The sequence below is a fragment of the Drosophila mauritiana genome, chromosome 2R, assembly GCF_004382145.1.
Source record: "Drosophila mauritiana strain mau12 chromosome 2R, ASM438214v1, whole genome shotgun sequence".
In the NCBI taxonomy this organism is placed as follows: Eukaryota; Metazoa; Arthropoda; class Insecta; order Diptera; family Drosophilidae; genus Drosophila; species Drosophila mauritiana.
Window position 1 is genome coordinate 8295385 of NC_046668.1, and position 19130 is coordinate 8314514.

Sequence of the window (19130 nt, forward strand, 5' to 3'; positions counted from 1 at the left end):
CACATACAACTAATTCGGCACACAGCCACATCTCGATGCAAAACTTGCAACTTACATTCAATTAGAACGGCAGTTCGGTCCGTTGGCTGCTGTAGTTTTAATTAAGTAAACACGCGATAAGGATCAAATCGAGTTGGGCCCGAATCACACCTGCAAACGACGCCCCAAGGAGGCATTCAACTGTCGGATTTGAGTCATCAATTTTTCATCTCTCCCGACTGCATAAATCAACCTGCCAGCCTGCCACGTGCCGCATGGCATATGCCGCCAAAACAACTGCCATTGTGGCAGCCACGTTAACCTGGCTCATTGTCTTCGCGACATTTGTTGTCCTTTGTTTTTAATGTCCTACAGTCGAAGGCAGTAAAATATAATGCCGGCTCCGCGCGACTCCTGCACTTCCACTGCCAAAGACAATTGCGTGACGTTGGGCATTATGGCCACGGCTTGGATTTGACTTTTGGCCAGGAGAGCGTAGTTTGCGATGTCACAGCTACTTGGCTATTTGCTTGGACGAGATTTATGCCCTGCTAACGCTTGATAAATGACTGGGAAAATTTGTAACTCAACTCGAACGCTCGAAATGCTGGAAATGTTGGAAATGCTCGAAATGCTCGTCGGCCATAAATTCACAGTTCGCTGGTGCTGTGTCATTTTCTCTGCGGCTCTGTGGCTCATTAAAATGCCAAATTAGTCCAGTAAATTAGCGAAATTCTATACAATTCCTGTAATTGTAATTGTCGTCAGTTCAGTACGGCAAACAGACCAAAATTAAATGTAGTGACCAACTGGAAAGGCTAATTAAATGGGCGATAAGAAACCCGAAAAAACAGGCACAGAATTAAATTCTAACCAGTGTGTTTCATAGAAAAAAACACACAAATAAATCACAAAGGGAGCAACTATTAAAGTGGCAATCAGGCGCAGACAAACGCAACTTACAGAACTCATTAGCTTTTATTAATCGAATCAACTGCATATCCAGCATTCCGAAACATTGTTGCTAAGTCCTTTATCCAAGCAATTACCGACTGGCCAATTAAAAAGCCACAAGGACACATGCAAAACGGATAATCGCATCGAAATTCATCCATAAACAGACATTGTAAGCCGTCAACGTCACCGCATGTGCGTGCATTAAAAATTAATTACATTTTAAATGGCAAAAAGATTTAATTTTTGCCGGCGGACTATCCCATCGCACTCCCACGGCACTTAATTGAAAAGTAAAATAGATGTCATTGCTGTAATTCATTTGGGGATGGAATGCGATTTAGGGCACTATTGCCAATTCCCAGCACTTGGCCAGCATCGTTGAGATTTTAATTGAATTGTTGGGATCAATACGGCCACGCAGCAATGTTGCTCGCATGGAAATTGTGTAAATTTGTTGCGGTCAATTTTGCGTGTTAATGCCAGTAAAAACCGAAAATTGTTCGTCACTGCCATCTTTCTGTCTCTTTCTGCTGTGCTCGTCCGCTCTCTTTCTAAACTCGAGCCGCAGTTGGTAAACGAACCGCAGCAACCAAGTGTCGAAAATTTGCATCCAATTAAAATGTTTGCTCTAACACATGTTTGCTCTTTACTTTCATGGCCAAAAATGCAGCGGGGCGTTCGCTTGGATGCCGCCGACCAAAAACCTCAATTAGGTAGTTACTCCGTGTGAGAATAATAAACGTAGTCGGCTTTCTTATCACAACCAGGTCCGCCAGACAGTTTACGTTGTTTTTAAGTGTAAACATTTCTCGGAAATATTGACAATTTCTTTTTGGAAATATCAATTCTCGGAAGGTTCGAAATCGGCAATAAAAGTGTTATAATTCGGTAATCTATCTGAAAAATAATGATAACACTTGTACCGTTAACTTCGGGCTAAAAATAGAAATCGGTCCTTCCCACACAGTGATTGCACCTTAATCAGTAGTAACGGTCGAGTAACGGCCATTCAGATCCAGATATAGTAATGATAAGAATGTGTGATACTAGTGGGAGTATTTCTGAAAGCGTATATAAAGTGAGTTTATGGTTCATCAAGATCACTAGCCAAGTTTAACTAGCCACATTAATATGTCCGTCCGTATACCTCGTTAAGATCTCTGGTACTTGATCAGTATTTATTCCAAATCAACCAATAAATTCGATGTTATTAAGACATTTGGTAAGTAAAAACAGGAACAACAAATACGTATACCTTTAAATTGTCTAACCGTCTAATGAACCGTTTAAGTCGTGTAATCACTGATAACACACAATACTTGCACTTTTCATTCATAAAACAGATAGAGATAATCTAAAAATGATATCAAATGCCACACAAAATAATAAGTTATATAAAAAATCAGATTATTAAAGTAGGGAGATAAAAAAGAGATAACTTAAGGAGACAGTTCATTGACGCCAATTGTAAATCTCTGAAGAATTATTAACAATAGATGTTCTCCCAAGTTCTTAGCTAACTATTGGAAGACGTGTAATGAAAGATAATAAAACAGCAGGTAGCACAATAAACAAGTATAAAACATGCTTCTATAATTACTATTGTTATAATAACTGAAATAATAAGTGTTATGTCACTGACTCTTCGAAAAAAAAAACACTTCGAAGCACGTTTGCACAGAAGAAACACTTTGAAACACAAGTGCTACGCGCAGGCGGACCCATAATAGCATAATTTTCATAATTTCACTTACCTTGCCTTGTGTCAAGCCCAAAACACCTCCTAACTTGTTTTTGGATTTTTTGCTATATTTTCTCGGCGTTTTCGAGTTATTTCTTTGTTTGTTTTTATTCCGAATACGAACGCCTGAAGCGCCGCTGGGCAAAAAGAGCTGCTCAGTGAGCTTTTGACGTTCGCGGTGAGCGGTTCGCTTCGATACTTAAGCGGAATTCAATTGTTCAGCAGCGCAGAGTGACTGCAAAATAGAGGGGAAATCAAGTTTGAATAAATACAATTAAGTGTTTGGCCGCGACAGTGATTTTTCAAGGGAACATCAAGCCAAAAATGCTAAAGTTTCTTGATCACCTGAGAACACAGTTCTGAAGACGAGATAAAACCGGCAGAAAGTGGAGCAAAAGTAATAAAATAAGTTTGCAAAGCCTACTTTTTTTTGGGTTGACTCAAGGAATCCCTAAGATAAACAGCCGAAATGAGTGGTATCGTAAAAGTCGCGTGCTTGAAGTACAAACAACATAGTATGATCGGGGGGAAGAAGAAGTATCCATAAATATGGTGACGTATGCCTATGCTAAACTCACCCAAAACATTTTCCATGGCCAAAAAATGTGATGTGTAGGTGAAGGTTTCTGAATTCCCCGTGCTTTTCGCTTCGTGACGAAACCCTTACTATCACGGTATCTTTATTGACACCCTAAAGATTCTAATTGCATGTCTGCAAACTATACGATTCCATTCGCGTTTGGCAGATAAGTTCGTCGCTGAGAGAAAAAGATACTTTTTCCAGAGAGCATCTGGGCACCATAACTTCATTACAGTGCAAATTTGTGACACCCAGTCACACTTTTTTATACAATAAATTAAAGCAGTCAAAGTGTTTAGACAAAGAGCTGTCAGCGCCATGCAAAAGCGCCTCGGGTGCAATTAAATAATTGACTCTTGCCAATATAAAATAATAAAAACCCATTTAGAACGTGTGGCGCTATTGGTCTTTATCGCAGCACCAAAACAACAAAGCCCTCCCACCAAAAAACAAAAAAATCAAACAACGTGCTATCGAGTTTTGTGGCGCGTACTTCGCGCTCTGTTTTGCTCGGTTTGTTTGGGCCAAGTTAGCAGGTAATTGCAGCCTACACGTCACTTTTGACATTTTTTATGCCATGCCAAGTGGCAAGTTGCTCGTGCACATTTACTTTCCATTGTTGCAACGAGAACAATCGGCGAAGCAGCTGCGCATGCGCAACTCTCAAAATGGCAAGGCACAATCTAGACCCATCCAAAAGGTAAACAAGACGGGGCTTCGGCTCAAAAGAGTCGATGAGGCAATACCCTAGCTATTTCGGTTCCTAATTATAATTTTCGACTGTCTGGAATTCCCGAGATCTTATCTGATTCGGCATTCTGTCCAAAAGTGCTTAGTTGTTCCTGTGAGTCACAGAATATCCATATCAGTAGCACATAAAAACTGTCTGTAAATGCTTGTTAACTGGTTTCTGCGATAACAAGGCCAATGTCTTGGCTGGCAACTGGTTTTGAATCAGGAAGAGGATAGCACAAGTGGTTCGTTAATTATTTTCACTTTCAAAATTGCACATCTAAAAAAAATAGTGACTAAATGCAGCTGCGTTAGAAGCCTTATTGAGCAGTTCTTATTTCATCGGGCTTTGTTGTAAGAAAGTTTGGCAAGACTTGAGACAAACTCAGCCTGAGAAATGCCATATTCCATGTGCGGCAATAAATCAATCTGAAATCCGAGACACCGGGAAAGTGGCTGTCCCGCATCGGAGACAAATGAGCAAACGAGATGCTCAAAGGTGGTGTTATGAATGGAGCCCAAATGGCAAAAAGCCAAACGCTTGGAGACCTTTCCCTGTAACTGGAAACTGGTTTCGCCCTGCGGCTTGGCAGCCAAATTGCCAGCGTTTTGGCCCGGCCCGGCTGCAGTTACCAGTTCGATGCAGTTTTGGCTGCATCAAGGCGTCGACTGCAGCGCCACCTCTCCATTGTTATGTAATGTGTAATCGTCTAAGTCAGTGGGTCAGTGACTTGCCAGCTTGCCTCTGTCTTTGTCTTTGTCTTTGTCTTCGCCGTTGTCTTTGTCTTTGTCCCACTGAGCCGGTAAGCGATCGTGATTGGTGTCCGTCAATGGCCATAATTGGCGGCTTGACCAGCGCTTGTAACCGGACGTAACCATAAGTTGGGGCGCCTTAAGTTGAAGGTTAGTGTAATCACATTTCTGATTGATTTGCAGCTGCAACATGGAAACCTCAATCAATAACAACAACAATGACAACGGCTACATGAACCAGGCGTATGTGGGTTCACTAAATGCCTCAACCATCTCGATACCAGGGGCATACAAGCCCAATGAGTCCTCCAATGGCAAGAAGCCGCTGCCTGAAGGATCAGGCTCAGCTCCACCACTAGGTCCTGGCGATAGCGCGCCTGGAGCTGGCCAACCGGGCAAACAGCGCGAGAGTTGGAACAACGACATCGAGTTCCTCATGTCCTGCATCGCACTGAGCGTGGGTCTGGGCAATGTGTGGAGGTTCCCCTTTACCGCACTGGAGAACGGAGGAGGAGCCTTCGTGATACCCTACCTGATCGTCCTGATTCTAGTGGGCAAGCCCGTGTACTACTTGGAAATGCTGCTCGGCCAGTTCTCGAGTCGCGGCAGTGTGAAGGTCTACGACTTTTCACCCATCATGAGAGGTGAGTTGGCTTAGTTTGCAGTAGTTTAATCGCTTTTCAATCTGACACTAATGATGCATAACTGACATCGTAAATCAAGTTGGGCCTAATTAAAAAGATTTCGTGGCACTGTTTAACTCGTTTCTATCAACTAGTTATTTTAATCATAGTATTCACAGTGTAGATAATTATGTAACTTATGTTAGCTTATAGTATGTCGTTGCATAAGTAACATTTTAATATGGTAGTTATTTTGAAGAGGAACTTTAATACATTTACAGACAGTATTTAGTTACTTCTTTATACTCGTATATGTACTTGCATTTAAGATTCCGAAATATTTGGAGAAATATATCAAAAATCAATCAATATCCCCAATCAACACAGGCATTGGATATGGACAGGTCCTGGCCACGGGCATCGTTACCACCTACTACGCCACATTAATGGCGCTCACACTGCGCTACTTCGTGGACTCCTTCTACCCGACCTTGCCGTGGAGCTACTGCCGCGAGGAGTGGGGTACAGAATGCCTGGACTCGGGACCGCAGGAGGCCAGCAGAGCCACCAGTTTGGCAGGGTCGGGAGTGCGAACCACCTCGGCGGAGTTCTATTTCACGTGAGTGGGCAGCCAGCAGTTGGACAGGATGCGGTACTCATTCATTCCCCCACAGAAACATCATTCTGCGCGAGAAGGCGAGCATCGATGATGGCATCGGATATCCCAGCTGGAGCCTAGCGCTGACGCTAGCAGTGGCCTGGATCGTCATCGCGGGGATTATGTTCAAGGGTGTGAAGAGTTCGGGCAAGGCCTCCTACTTCCTCGCCCTCTTTCCGTACGTGGTGATGCTGGTGCTCCTGGTGCGGGCACTCACCTTGCCGGGCGCCTTCGACGGCGTGCTGTACTTCCTGCGGCCGCAGTGGCACAAGCTCCTGGAACCGCAGGTCTGGTACGCCGCCGTCACCCAGGTGTTCTTCTCACTGGCCATTTGCTTCGGAAACATCATCATGTACGCCTCGTACAACCGCTTCGGCCACAACATTTACAGGTGAGTGCAGATGTCCGGCTTGAAGTTCCTTACCTGAGTTCCTGCTCCTCAGGGATGCCAATATCGTGACCACGCTGGACACCTTCACCTCCCTACTGTCCGGTGTAATTATCTTCGGGATTCTGGGCAACCTGGCGTACGAGAACAACACCACCGACATCGCTAGTGTGGTCAACGGAGGTCCCGGCCTGGCTTTCATATCCTACCCGGACGCCATTGCCAAGTTTAAGTGGCTACCGCAGCTTTTCTCCGTGCTGTTCTTCCTCATGCTCTTCGTCCTGGGCATCGGCAGCAATGTGGGCATGGCCTCTTGCATGTCCACCGTGATCAAGGATCAGTTCGGACACCTGAAAAACTGGACTGTGGTGGTTGGTATAGCCATTGTAGGCTACCTTCTGGGCCTTATGTACATCACACCCGGCGGCCAGTTCCTGCTCAACCTGGTCGACTACTTCGGGGTCACGTTTGTGGCCCTGGTGCTCGCCATCTTCGAGCTGGTGACCATTGCCTGGATCTACGGGGTGAAGCGACTCTGCCGGGACGTGGAGTTCATGATTGGCATCAAGACCTCGCTGTACTACCGCATCTGCTGGGCGGTCGTCACTCCTCTGCTAATGCTCACCATTCTCATCTACACCTTGGTTCTGTACGAGCCCCTCAAGTACAAGGATTACACCTACCAATCGGGTGTTTACGGTAAGCAGGGGGATTAACCCCACACTAGGATATCATGGCTAATAAAATCGTTACTTTTTCAGTTTTCGGTTGGTGCCTCAGTGCCTTCGGCGTGGGTCAGGTGCTCTTCTGGGCCATTCCCGCCGTGCGGAAGCAGCCCTCGCACTTGGGTCTCTGGGCCCGCATCCGCAAAGCCTTTGAGCCACTGCCCAACTGGGGACCCAGCGACCCGCAGACCCTCAAGCGGTACCAACAGTTCGTCCAGGAGGGCAACGCCAACGCCCTCTTCCGGCGCAGCAGTATCTGGCACAAAATCTATGACAATATCTTCGGTTAGCATTGAATTAGCAATAAAACTATATACCATTTAATGCCGCCGACTCAGTCGCTTTACGAGGTCACGGGTTCTGCTGCGACTACAGCACAACCCTTTTATAATAAAAATCAGTCCCTGCCCCGGGCTTAAGTGCCAAATTAAATGGCAGTTGGAGTTGCCCTGGGGGCGATCGTAAGACCTCCATGCGCAATATCCTCAGATATGACATGGCTCAAAAGGAAGGTCGTAAGCAAAGACACTAAAGAGAGAGCGAGAGTGTGCAAAAACTTAATATTAGTGTGTTATATCTGTAAAATTATTTTACTATGCCTTATTTGTTTTGAAACAAATCTCAGATATCAGAGATTAAATCCCTAAAAGCTTCTATCGCACAAAATCCATTCGAATTACGGAGAGAGACCCGTACTTTTCCCAATATCGATTTTATGCCAAAATGGTAAACTTTCTACCGAGCTTCCTGTATCTCAAGAGTACTTTTTTGTGTCGTCCTGGCATCTCTAGTGAGTGCCGGCAACTGGCGGAACTATAAAAGACAAGACAATTGCAGCCGGAGGCACTGGCTCCACCCACTCCACTTTGGCCCCCTTTCGCAGCCCTCGTGTGTGCTGGCATACTCGCACTGATTATGCCATAAAGGGTGGAAAGTTCTGATTTTATGATTGAAAGAAAAAGTTCCACGAAATGTGTGTGCTGGGAGGCACTTCCGCGTAACATGGGGCGCAAAGTATTAAAGTAATTTGTAGAAGGCAAACGAGGGGATACCCTGGCTGCCTGCTGTGCGGATGAGCAGAGTGTTGTCAAATGACAAGCGGAGCGAAGCATTTGAAAGGCGTGTACGGCTATAGGAGCAATAAATTAAGCAGTGGATCGTAATATATACGCAAATATATTCGCAGAACACCTACATGACTGCCACCTTAATGAAGATGTCTGCTGGCCAGGACATTGGGTGCTTTGTCCTGTCGGCAGCTGGGTGTGCGTAATTGCACTGATAAAACGCATTTAAGCGGCATAAAGAGCCTCTCACTTACGCTGTCATGAACACACGGCGTATGCGCAACGCCCGAGCGGAAAGCCAATGCATTTCGAGTTATTTGTCAAGCCATTGTGTCATGTTAATGCGTTTTTAATGGCCAAACTGGAACACTCGCACATGGCTTTGTGCTTTTCGCTCAAGTGGTTGGCCGAGGGTCTGTCCATCCAACTTAATTTCATTGTTTTCCAGGACAAGTCAAACATAACGAGACATTATGGCCGCGTCAACGGTTCGTATGCGTAATGGAAATTTATACAACCAGAATGCTGCCGTTCTCCATCGATCGAATGCCACAGCAGCCATTATTGAGTGTAAGCGGAATTAATTTGTGTATAAACGAGCCACTGATTTTGCCCAAAAGGACTGTGAATTGCTTATTAAAATATTGCTGTTGAGACAGCAGACAATAAAAGCGTTGATTTATGACGAGGGACGAGCATATAAATAAAATATACACAAATAAAATTCCTCACGATCCAAGGAAGGCATCCTAATGAATACCACTTTGAAATAAATTTAAAATTATTTTACAATCCACAAAAGGATTTGGCCAACGCAATCACTTGGTTTTAATTATATATGAAACGCTGGTCAATGTCCATTAGCCACTAAAGTTTGTGCTTTTTCTCGGTTCGCTACGTTTTAAGGAGGATAAATTATGAATGAGCTAGTTAAAGTTTAGTTTTAAAGCCAACGTCAGTTGAGCATTTGCGGCTAAGCTAAAACCCCCCTGCCAAAGCCGGATTGAAAGCAAATATTTGGCTTTATTATAATTTACGCTTGTTATTGCAGGGATGTGATGATTTATGGCCACATAATGGCAACGCAAAATCATAGCCAAGCAGTTCATTGCACGAATACGAGTATGGGCGAAATCACAACAATGCCGCCGGAAGCCCAAAAGGTGGGCAAATAAATCAGCCAGCTGAAGTTGAGCGGCAGACGGCAAACAGAAAATGACAGCCCAGCTACACGGCGTTTACCTTTCACGCACATTTCCCCAAAGTAATCAACGCACTGGCCGCAGACAAAGGCTCGGATTCCCGGCCTCCTGGTCCGTTTTGGCCGCTGATAGGATCCTCCGCGGCGGAGGACGCCAGTTGCCACTTGTCGGTTGCGGAACGCTTCCAGGAGGAAGCGCCGCAATGGATGCGATTTAATGGGCCAACAGCGGGGAGGCTGCTACTTAGGCGCACATTAACTTTTGGCCTTTTGTTGGCCAAGAACGCTTTGTCTGCCGACCCCGCGACCCCACGGTCCTCTTTTATCTCAAGGCAATGACTTGACTAGACACAGCTGCTATTATTTCCCTTTGTTTATTTTGTATTTTGTGGGGCCCAAATTTTAAATTATTTAAATAAATTAGACTACATTCTTTGGCAGTCCAAACAGATTGCCAGTGATTTGGTTTGAGTGCCATTTAGCTGGATTTGTTTCGCACCTTTGGGTTCCTTCCGGCGAAGTGGTCGCCACGGGGTGCATTCCTGTCTCATTGTTGTAAAAATTTACAACCGAGCTTTATAAGCCACAAATGTCTTCAAAGTGTGGTCCACATAAAAATTCTGGTCCAAATGCTTCGTCTAGAGAAATTCGGTTGGTCCTAATCGCTAAGCAATTGCTGTGAATTTCCATTTAAATTGGTCAAAATACTTTTTATTGTACGAGATTAAGCACTTGAACAAAAAGTTGGCTTTATTACGGAATCATAGCCACAACATATTCGACGAGCTAAATTTTCCATACAATTTAACTACTGCCTCCCGGAAAAACCTTGTATTAGTTGACGCGCAATTAGTTTGACTAAGTAGTTTTTGTTAATTGATAACCGTTGTTAGCAACTTAATATTAACAACTCAATTAAATCAAAATAATAAAGGATTTGGAATTTTCAAAAAAAAACATTGGTGATGTCTGTTAGTATCTAGTAAGAGTAAGTAAGTAATAAATTTATGTCTTTGTGCTTTAGTTTCATCATACGATTTAGACCAATTATAAAATGTCACGAAAATTAAATTAAATAATACTGTAGCTGATTAAAAATCACTGAGAAACAGACGCTCTATATTCAATGAAATCTAATTAATTAATTTTTTGGCGACAACTTGCAGCCACTTTTTACGCTCGAGTGGAGCGGCAAAGTTACGGGTGGATACGGAAAGTCGGTCCGTAGACAGGCGTTCCATCAAACGTTGCCTAGGCGAAGGACACGGCAGTGGGAGTCGTGTACCTGAACGGTTTGTTATGTCGATGGTCGACGATTCGAAGTCTGGATGTCAACTTCAACTTCAGCTACAACTACCTCTACCACTGCACACACCAGCGTATCTGACTATTCGGCAGTGCATGTGTATGTATCTGAATCTGTAGTTTTCGGCTTGCCATATTGTGTGTATCATATTTATGACAGTCTGTCAATGGCAGGAGCAGTAGCCCGACGAAGGCAAACAAATCATTGGGCAGACAATGTATATGTGTCTGTGCACGGATACTTTCATGTCCTGGCTCGAGCATTTTTATTGTTCGCTTGAAGTGGCCGCTCTTCAGCCATCGATTGGCCATTTGACGTGGAGTGGCTTCGATTTTATTAGCTGTTTATAGTGCCAATTAAAGCGCAAGAATTAAATGCGAAAATCGAAAAATCGCGTGCTTGAACCTAGCATACATTGTGGGGCACAAACAACCACTCACTGAATGGGATTTGTTTATGTGCTCTCGGTTTTTGCCGCCCGTTGCCGCTTTGCTGCTTTTAAGTTATTTATAATTATTTCAGCAAGCCACAAGCTCAAAAGCAGCGCAGAGAATAGAGAGACAGGCGAATGACAAAAACCTTGACAACTTTGCAGTTTTGCCAAAGTTTTATGATAAGTTTTTCATCACAAGACGCCAGGCATGTCGTGCCAAGAAACCAAACAGACATTAGGCCACCAGACGGGAACGGGAATGGGAGCGGGAATGGAGATGGGAATGGGGAAGGATCCTGCCAGTGCAAAAACCGACATCACAATGGCTGACTGTCATCCCGGCCTGCACCATGGGTCAAAATGTACCACCAACTGGCACGCCACGGGACACAAACTATGGTTGCACGGGCATCCCGGTTCCTTCCACATGGACAGCCCATTAAATTGCCAACTCATTTACGGAGTTTCGGCACTGGGAGCGCTCCGTGGCCATGGCAACCACCTTTGGCGCAATTAGGAAGGAATACCTTTCCTCAGACGAATTTCTTCATCCCCGAGGAAAGCATATATAATAAATTAAGTGCAGCGATCTCGTTCGCATAAGACGCAGTCTCTGGGTAAAAACAATCGAAAGATTATGTTTAGTAGAGCCATAAAGCCTTTTATCTTTTAATCTGTTAAATATTTCATTCTCATCGTTTTACCCGATTATAAACCAGATCTTTGCAACCCCTTCGATTAAATCCGATTTCCCGCGCAATCATACAAACTGTTTCAAGCTGAACGGCATGTTTTCGCACAACATATTTGCTTTTAATGACCCTGCGCCCACAGTGCCCACATTCAGGAATCAGATGCGACAGGCAAGGACGAAGGACGAAGGATGAAAAGCCTGGAATGGCTGACTGAAGAGCGGTCTGGAGCAGTGAAAAGAAATGTCGCCGGATGTCGTCATCGCAACGACAACGTCAGCGGCTGGTCCGCAGGAAAATGGGAAAGCCACAGATGGCAGCTGGCAGGAAAAAAGGAAAAGGCACCAAACTTTGTGACGAACTTCATGGACTTGTTAAACACGTGTAGTTGGCACAGCAGTTAGGTCGCTCCAACAGCGGGAACTTTAAGCTTTGCTCGTTAATTAGGAGTCGGAAATCAAATTACTGCTCGAGATTTCACTACTTGGGCTAATTTAATCGCAGGGAAATTCGAAAAATGACCCCCGGCACTTGAGAAACCCTTTCAAATGGTCCACTATTAAAACTTTGACGCATGCATCAAATCTTTCATTCCATCTAAATGGGCCAACTTCTCAGTCAAGTGGATTTATCTCTCAGCAAATAAAGTTGCCTGCGAATCTTGGCACCGCCCGAGGATAATGATTCCGGGAAGCGGTTGGCTGCCTGTCAGTTACCCGTAACTATGTCTTGGTTTTAAGCGCCTCCCGGGTACTGGGCCATCATTTCTAGTACATTAAGCCCTGCCTGAAAACAGCCGTCTCGAGTCGAAAACTTGGGGAGCAGCATCCTACTCTCATCCACATCAACAACATTCATGCGTGCAGGCGGGCGGAAATGTTTATTAGATTTAACCGCAGCCCGCTCACCATGTCGTATGCGCAATGTCCTGCTGACCTTGCGTGGCTTATGCTCTCATCAAAATTACAATGGCTCCGCTTTGGGAAGTCGGTCGACAATGGGGTTCAGGTGCTGTCCCTCGCTTTCAGCGGAAGCACTTTTTGCGTCATCACTCAATTTATCATCTGGCGTGGAAGGACTGAAATAAAATGTTTTCCCATTTTATTTTTCGTCTTTTTTGGCGGCTTGCTCTCGGTGAGATGTCAATTTAAGCCGGGCTTGTCTTAATTATGTGAGATGTTTTTTCGACAATCGCCCAGGAATTTATTTATTTAAGCAATGACAACAGCAAGGAAATGGCTTTTTGCATCGAATTACAATGATGTTTTGGTGAATTATCTGTGAAATTGATTGATGATGGTGTCACAGCCAGATGAACAGAGACTCCTTGAATTTCTGTGCTGTCACCTGGTGAATCAGGCAAATCATTTACTTAACACAAGCCACAAAAGACTATTCGACAACACCGAAAAGTGGGCGATAACCACTGCGGTGGTTTCGTATTAAACTGGAAACCGAATAGAATTCCAAAATCTCTAAAGTAAATATGCTTAGGTAATCACCGAGCTTTAAGAACTAGCACTTCCCTTTTGACTTTGATTTTGAAGTATCTGCAGAAAGCGAAAAGATCAATGTACATAAATATTTGTAGTTTTTTCTTAGGCAATGGCATCTTGTTAAGGACATTCATCATTTAAATCCATTCATTTGAAAATAGTCAAAAGCAAATGCCCGACAATATAACGTAACAAATGATTTTCGAAGGGTTTTACAGCAATGATACGAAAACATTTAAATTAAATGAAAACAATGTTCTTCCGTCCGATTGCAAATCCATGGGAAAAGCCCCAAAGATAACCAAACAGCAAGAACAAACAGCAGGCTGGGGACTAAGCCAAAGCAAACAGGCAAAGTGAAGGCCAAACAAAGGGGGAAATGGCTGGAATGGGTGAATTGGGCGGAGCAACCGCAGAAACAATTTATTATTTGTGAATTCCCACTCCCGAAAAGCGGAGCAGAGTGCCAATATGCAGGTTTTGCTCTACGAACTTGAATAAATAATGAAATCGGTAAGCAGGCGGACCAAGATGCTAAAAGTTAAGAGCTGTGGCTCCTGCCCAGTCTGTCCAAATGACCACAATATTGACTGGATCCGGGCCAGCAAACAAATCTGTATAGACTGGCTGTCAGGATGCCAAGATATTTGAACAGCAGAGGCACAGGGCACACAAATGGGTGCTTCATTCGTCATCTCAGAGGTCAAAGGGTAGGCTCGAATTTAAGCTGCGAAATCTGCCACTTCTTGTGCAATTTCCCAATCACATCCAACCACTGGCCAGCGGCCAGAATCCGAGTTGCACGCGAAATCCACGGCCGACCTTTTCTGCCCCCCGAAACCCGATAAAATATGAAAAACTGAGGTCGGTGGATGGTGGTGGGTGGGAATCACACGGCAGCACCAAGAGCTCAAGCCACTTGGCCTTTGGGAGTTTATGGAAGAGCTTAGCAAACAAAATTATATTCAATTTCCTTTAATGGCCACCATAAAATAGCAGTCAGCAAAAGTAAAGCCGGCCGAAAGCCGCCACAAAAAATGTAGGCGTTGCGCCGCGAACTTCCTAAGGCAGAAATCAGAACGCGAGCGGTTATCCTCCATCCTTGGCGCTTTTTGTTAGGTAAGCAACTTGTTTGAAGCACTCCCAGTACTTCACAATGGATTATGTTTAGATGTATGTTTATCACAAGATATGAATATTCCATTTGTCCGGGCCATCAGGCAGCGCCTCTGCAGCTGCCGTCGTTTGGGCCGTGTGAAAAACGATTAAGCATAAGCCCTGGTGTCCGCGCCATTTGCCACGATTTGCCACGACTCGCCAGTTTGCCTGTTCGCCTGTCAGCCCTGTCAACCAAATTGTTTCGGCCACGTAAATGGCACTGCCAGAGTGCTTTTTCATAATAACAGGACATAGGTATCTATTTATTATCTATTTTTGGGCAAATTTTAGACATATACGCAGGTTTTAAGTAACTTTGTACATATTTCGGCAATAACTTTAAGTCCTTAAAGCTCGAATTTTGTTTAAATACGATTATTGCTCTACGAAAATCAGGCGCAGTGCCTAAATCTTAGCTTATTTTGGCATTTAAGAAGACAAATCAATCATTTACTTAAATATTTAGAATTGCATACGAGCACCACCTTATGGTCTATTATTTAGCAGGGTATCAATGCTAGGCATTTATTACTAAATAAGAAGCTAAATAAAAGCTTATTCAATTGATAGAGCTTAGTTATAACGATGCATACTAAATACGACTTTCGAAAGTTGTGCTTGCCTTTTATACAGACGAGTGATTTAAAAGTGTGCTTCAAGACTTGACTGACTTGGTAAAAGCATTTTATTTCGCAAACTACCGACTGAGGTGTAGGTCCTCCGGCTGGATAACAGAGCTTTAACTATGTCGTGGCCAAAACCCCAGGCTCTTAAGCTTTGTGTCGGAGACGACATAATCCAATAGATAGAGTCAACAAAGGGGAATGTTTACTATTAGGTTTATCGCCAGCTAAACCAGACGCAGAATGGGCGAATTTAATGCGAGCCGTTCGCATTTTATGGTCCATTTCCAGCTGCAAGCCAAGCCTGAAGTCCGGATCCGTTAATACATCAAACTCAAGCATCGTGACAGCCAACTTGCCGCCTTCTTATCTCCTTTTTGCGGTTCCGAGATAGCGACACTTGTCGCAGGACTCCTCTTCGCAGCAGGAGAAGGAGGAGAATCTGGCCGACATCCTTAGACAATTCGATTGACATGAAATGAATTGTGAAATTAAACAGACTGCACAATGACAGCCGCAGAAAGGAAAGCGCCGCTGAAAAGGATTCTCGAATGGGGCCACAAATTGCTAAGTGATTTCGCAGAAAGGCAGCGATGAGAAATAGCAGCCTGCCAGTTGCCTGGCAATGAAGATGGCCCCTAAAAAGTCAGCAGGCAGGAGCATTAAACCGTGTGAGAACGGTTCGAAATCGTCCTTGACTCTCTGTTATTTTTGTTGCCATTTGGGGATCAACGTCTATTTGTTAACACCACAAACATGGAGAATCTGTATAGCAGTACAGCCCACCACCAACTTACCCCACAAATTGAAGAGCCAGAACAATGCTAACGCCATTGAGCAATTAGCGAACTTGGGCGGCACAAGAGATTTTTCCGATTGCATGGGAAACTATTCACGCGCGAGCTTTAATCAAAAAGCATTTGAATTTGAATCGCACACAAATCGCACTCACACACACTCACTGCACCAACAAATATCAATCAACAATTGCGCCCGGGAGCATGCAACAATTTCTATTTTCCTTTCCTTTGTGCCGGGCCGGGCCACGCAGCGTATGAGCAATCAATTTGTATCGAGTTCGGCACGCACTGCTTCAATTATTCAAAAGACCGTTACGCCAGTCCAGAATTCGAATCGAAATATATCGCCATTCACCTCTGCCGCCCTTCCAAATTTTGGAGCCAAGCGTCTGGTTAGCCAGCCGACGTCGCACTGAGGCTTCACTTGGGCCAGCACCTCGCTTTTGAAGGAACGCCGTGGGTTCCTCCAATGGGTTCCACTCGAATCGGCGCATGCGGCCTGCCCTTCAGTGGATGTCGTTTGGAAAACATTGTAGCCGTTTTTCAATGGCCCCGAAAAGCAGGAAAAGCAGGCAGCTTTGCGTGGAACTGTCGTTGCAATCGGAGATTTCAATTATGCATTACGTCCCTTTCAAGTGATCCAGGTGGGAGGTCGTGTCGAGTCCTTGCGTCTGGTCTGTTATTCCAGCAAATCGCCGGCGTCTTAAGCCGCTGCACGCCGAGCGTTCTCGTCCAGCCAAAGGTGTCCACGGCAATCATGGCAACCGGGGACAAAAAACCAAACACGTCGTTGACAAAGAAAAGATAGCAGAAGTACGGAGTGGAATTGTCCTTCAGCACGTGTGCTTATAAACTTCAAAAGCCCCAAAAGCGCAGACTTTCAATTCATGATGTTTTTATTTTAAAAGTGTACTTAGAACATAGGGTTCACCGGACTCCATATGCACAAAAGATGAAACACATTGGCATTGGTCTGTAAACTTATAGTACTTGTCTAAATCGATTGGTTAGCAAACCTAATAATGGTTATATAAACCGATTTCTGTAAACAAACTCTAGCGTTCGAAAGCATTAGAAGATCTTAGAATTTTCGCACCATTCAAAACTATAGACTAAAATTGCCAGTGATGGAAATTTTCATCTCTATCAGCGAGTTTGGTTTTCCAATTATTTGCAATAGAAAAACGCTTGAAAATGCCGATAGCGCTGCGAACCGCAATCCAACCTCTCAATTATTCCATTTCATTTCGCTAGAAATCTGTGGCGCAGCTCTAACATTAATCTAATACCTATATTTGCAGATGCAAAGCACTGAGCACCTTGGATGTCTGAGCTGCAAGGCTTCACCTCTACCTTCTCTTCGTGTTTCCCTTTGGTCCAATAAAATGCATAAAATGCGTGCACAGTTGGCGGCACAGGTTGCCTAAATGCAATTTCAAGTCGGTCCCTTGATTCGATCCCTCGCAGGAGCAGTTTATATGTATATCATTACTGGTGCCGGTGGAAGTGGGCGACGGAAATAATTGAATTTGGCTGGGACGAGTTAAGAGGCGATTGCCAGCAATTGCAACGCTCGATTTAGCTTGTAACATTGTGAATTCGCCCACCTGATGGAGGATTTACATGGCTGTGGGGACTCCTTGGCCATTAGTTCCCACCATAAATCCAATCCCTGCTTGGTGGAGTGTCATGCTCCGAAGGTAAGGTAGCTAACTGGCCACCGATGGACAGATCGCATTTCAAGGGCTGCTAATTATGAACCTCGTTAGGCGGACAGGTGACCCTGCTGGTATCTCTTTGATTTTTTGGCCCGAAAGCCGTTGGCAGGCCCATGACTAGGTGACTAAATCAACATCGGGCTAACAAGCATAATTAATGAGCTCCGGCATAAATCACCGGCAGGCCAATCAAAGTTGTCCCAATGGCCATACATCAGGCATTTGGCAGGAGTGTATCACCTCATGCAGCAGCAGGGCCTCATCCTTGCAATCGAACAGATTTGTGGCCATCTTCCTGGTCTGTAATTAATAATCCTCTCAAACAAATCAAATGCCCAAATTTGCTCAGCCCTTCGAATGCCTTCCGATTCCACAGGCCAATTATTCCACTGAGTTCGACTCCCATTCCCCTTGACGTTGCACCTTGGATTTCATGGCACGTCTGCTGCAACTTGCAGCATTTTCCTTTTTTCCGGACACTCTCCTTCGGACTGACGTACGACTTTATTGGCGTCTTCTGCGACACGCGCCACTGGCTCAAATTGAGCACCGCATCGGGGCAATTGTTCCGGCCAGGATAGCTCCACCCAACCCCCCATCGGCCCTCCTCCTCCTCGCATGTCCTTTCAGCTGACAATTACAACGCATTCGGGCTGTAACTGTCGCTCGCCGTTGCTGCGCTTTTTTAACCCGTCATTTGGGTATGCTCTGCACTCTGGGGAAGTACGAGGAAAGTGCATTAGGGGGCTTTAGTTGTGATTTTTAGATGTTTTTATAAAAGTTCGCAAGCCTTTACAGCTGCTAAAAAAAAGCCAAGACAACAGAGTCAAGACTCCATAAATCAATTTAAATATAATAATATAAGATCTAGTATTTGGTTTAAGTAGAGATGGGATATCATTTGGATATGCCTGATTGATCATTGTTAATAATCGCTGAATAAATAAGAAAATGAAATTAAGTTAATTTCTTACTGAGAAAATGAAGAAGTCTGTTAATTTGGACTCTAATAGTGAGGATATTGTAAGGGTAGTAATTAGCTATGAATTTTCTTAGGAATATTCTTGATAAGAACAGAAAAATACTGAGTGTCCTCCAGTCGAATCCCCTGAACAAGGCTCTTGAGCTGGTTTAGTTGTTGTTCGAGGGGGTTTATTTAGCATGCAGCTGGCAAGACGGCCGTCAACGTCCATTGAGTTCCCCGTGGATCTAATGGCTCCACGGCGATAAATGCGACAGTGTTGGTGTGCGCAGTCTGTCTCAGTGTGAGTGCGAGTGTGGGTGCGTGTGTACATACATACACATGTATATGTAAGTGTAAGTGCGCGAGTGGAAGGAAAAGGGACTTCCCCGGCAGCAACAATCAGTGGCTGTCGCTGGGACTTCTCCTCTCGCGCAGTTTTAGTTGCACGGCCGATAATACTCCTTGCCTAATTGCCCACACACGCGCACATTTAACTTTTCAGATAAAATTAACGCCGCTGGCTGCGTGTAAAATAT

The 19130-nt window shown here is 44.5% G+C and overlaps 2 protein-coding genes across 3 annotated transcripts in view; one reads left to right on the plus strand and one right to left on the minus strand.

The window, feature by feature from the left end:
* LOC117137125 overlaps positions 1 to 16297 on the minus strand; it is a 40310-nt gene extending 24013 nt beyond the window's left edge. Inside the window, exons 1-2 of the mRNA XM_033298423.1 lie at positions 15910 to 16297; positions 2691 to 2912 (exon numbers count right to left, since the gene is read on the minus strand). The gene's annotated coding sequence lies outside the window, so the exon portion shown is untranslated. The remainder of the gene's footprint in view (positions 1 to 2690; positions 2913 to 15909) is intronic.
* LOC117137126 (sodium-dependent nutrient amino acid transporter 1) lies at positions 2056 to 7460 on the plus strand. 2 transcript variants are annotated; one of them, XM_033298425.1, is made up of 6 exons: positions 2056 to 2158; positions 4926 to 5386; positions 5753 to 5984; positions 6040 to 6414; positions 6467 to 7110; positions 7173 to 7460. In XM_033298425.1, the coding sequence occupies exons 2-6, from the start codon at positions 4933 to 4935 to the stop codon at positions 7424 to 7426; spliced, it is 1959 nt and encodes a 652-aa protein (XP_033154316.1). In that variant the 5' UTR covers positions 2056 to 2158; positions 4926 to 4932; the 3' UTR covers positions 7427 to 7460. The 2 variants fall into 2 exon arrangements, with proteins under 2 accessions (XP_033154316.1, XP_033154315.1); XM_033298424.1 differs by lacking the exon at positions 2056 to 2158 and adding an exon at positions 2856 to 3074.
* Positions 16298 to 19130: the final 2833 nt, after the last annotated feature.

Excerpts from the sequence above, each read along its gene's own strand:
- LOC117137126 (XM_033298425.1), top strand. The coding sequence starts at position 4,933 with ATGGAAACCTCAATCAATAACAACAACAATGACAACGGCTACATGAAC. Across the intron at positions 5,387-5,752 it reads CTTTTCACCCATCATGAGAG|GCATTGGATATGGACAGGTC; the intron begins GTGAGTTGGCTT and ends CAATCAACACAG. Across the intron at positions 6,415-6,466 it reads TTCGGCCACAACATTTACAG|GGATGCCAATATCGTGACCA; the intron begins GTGAGTGCAGAT and ends CCTGCTCCTCAG.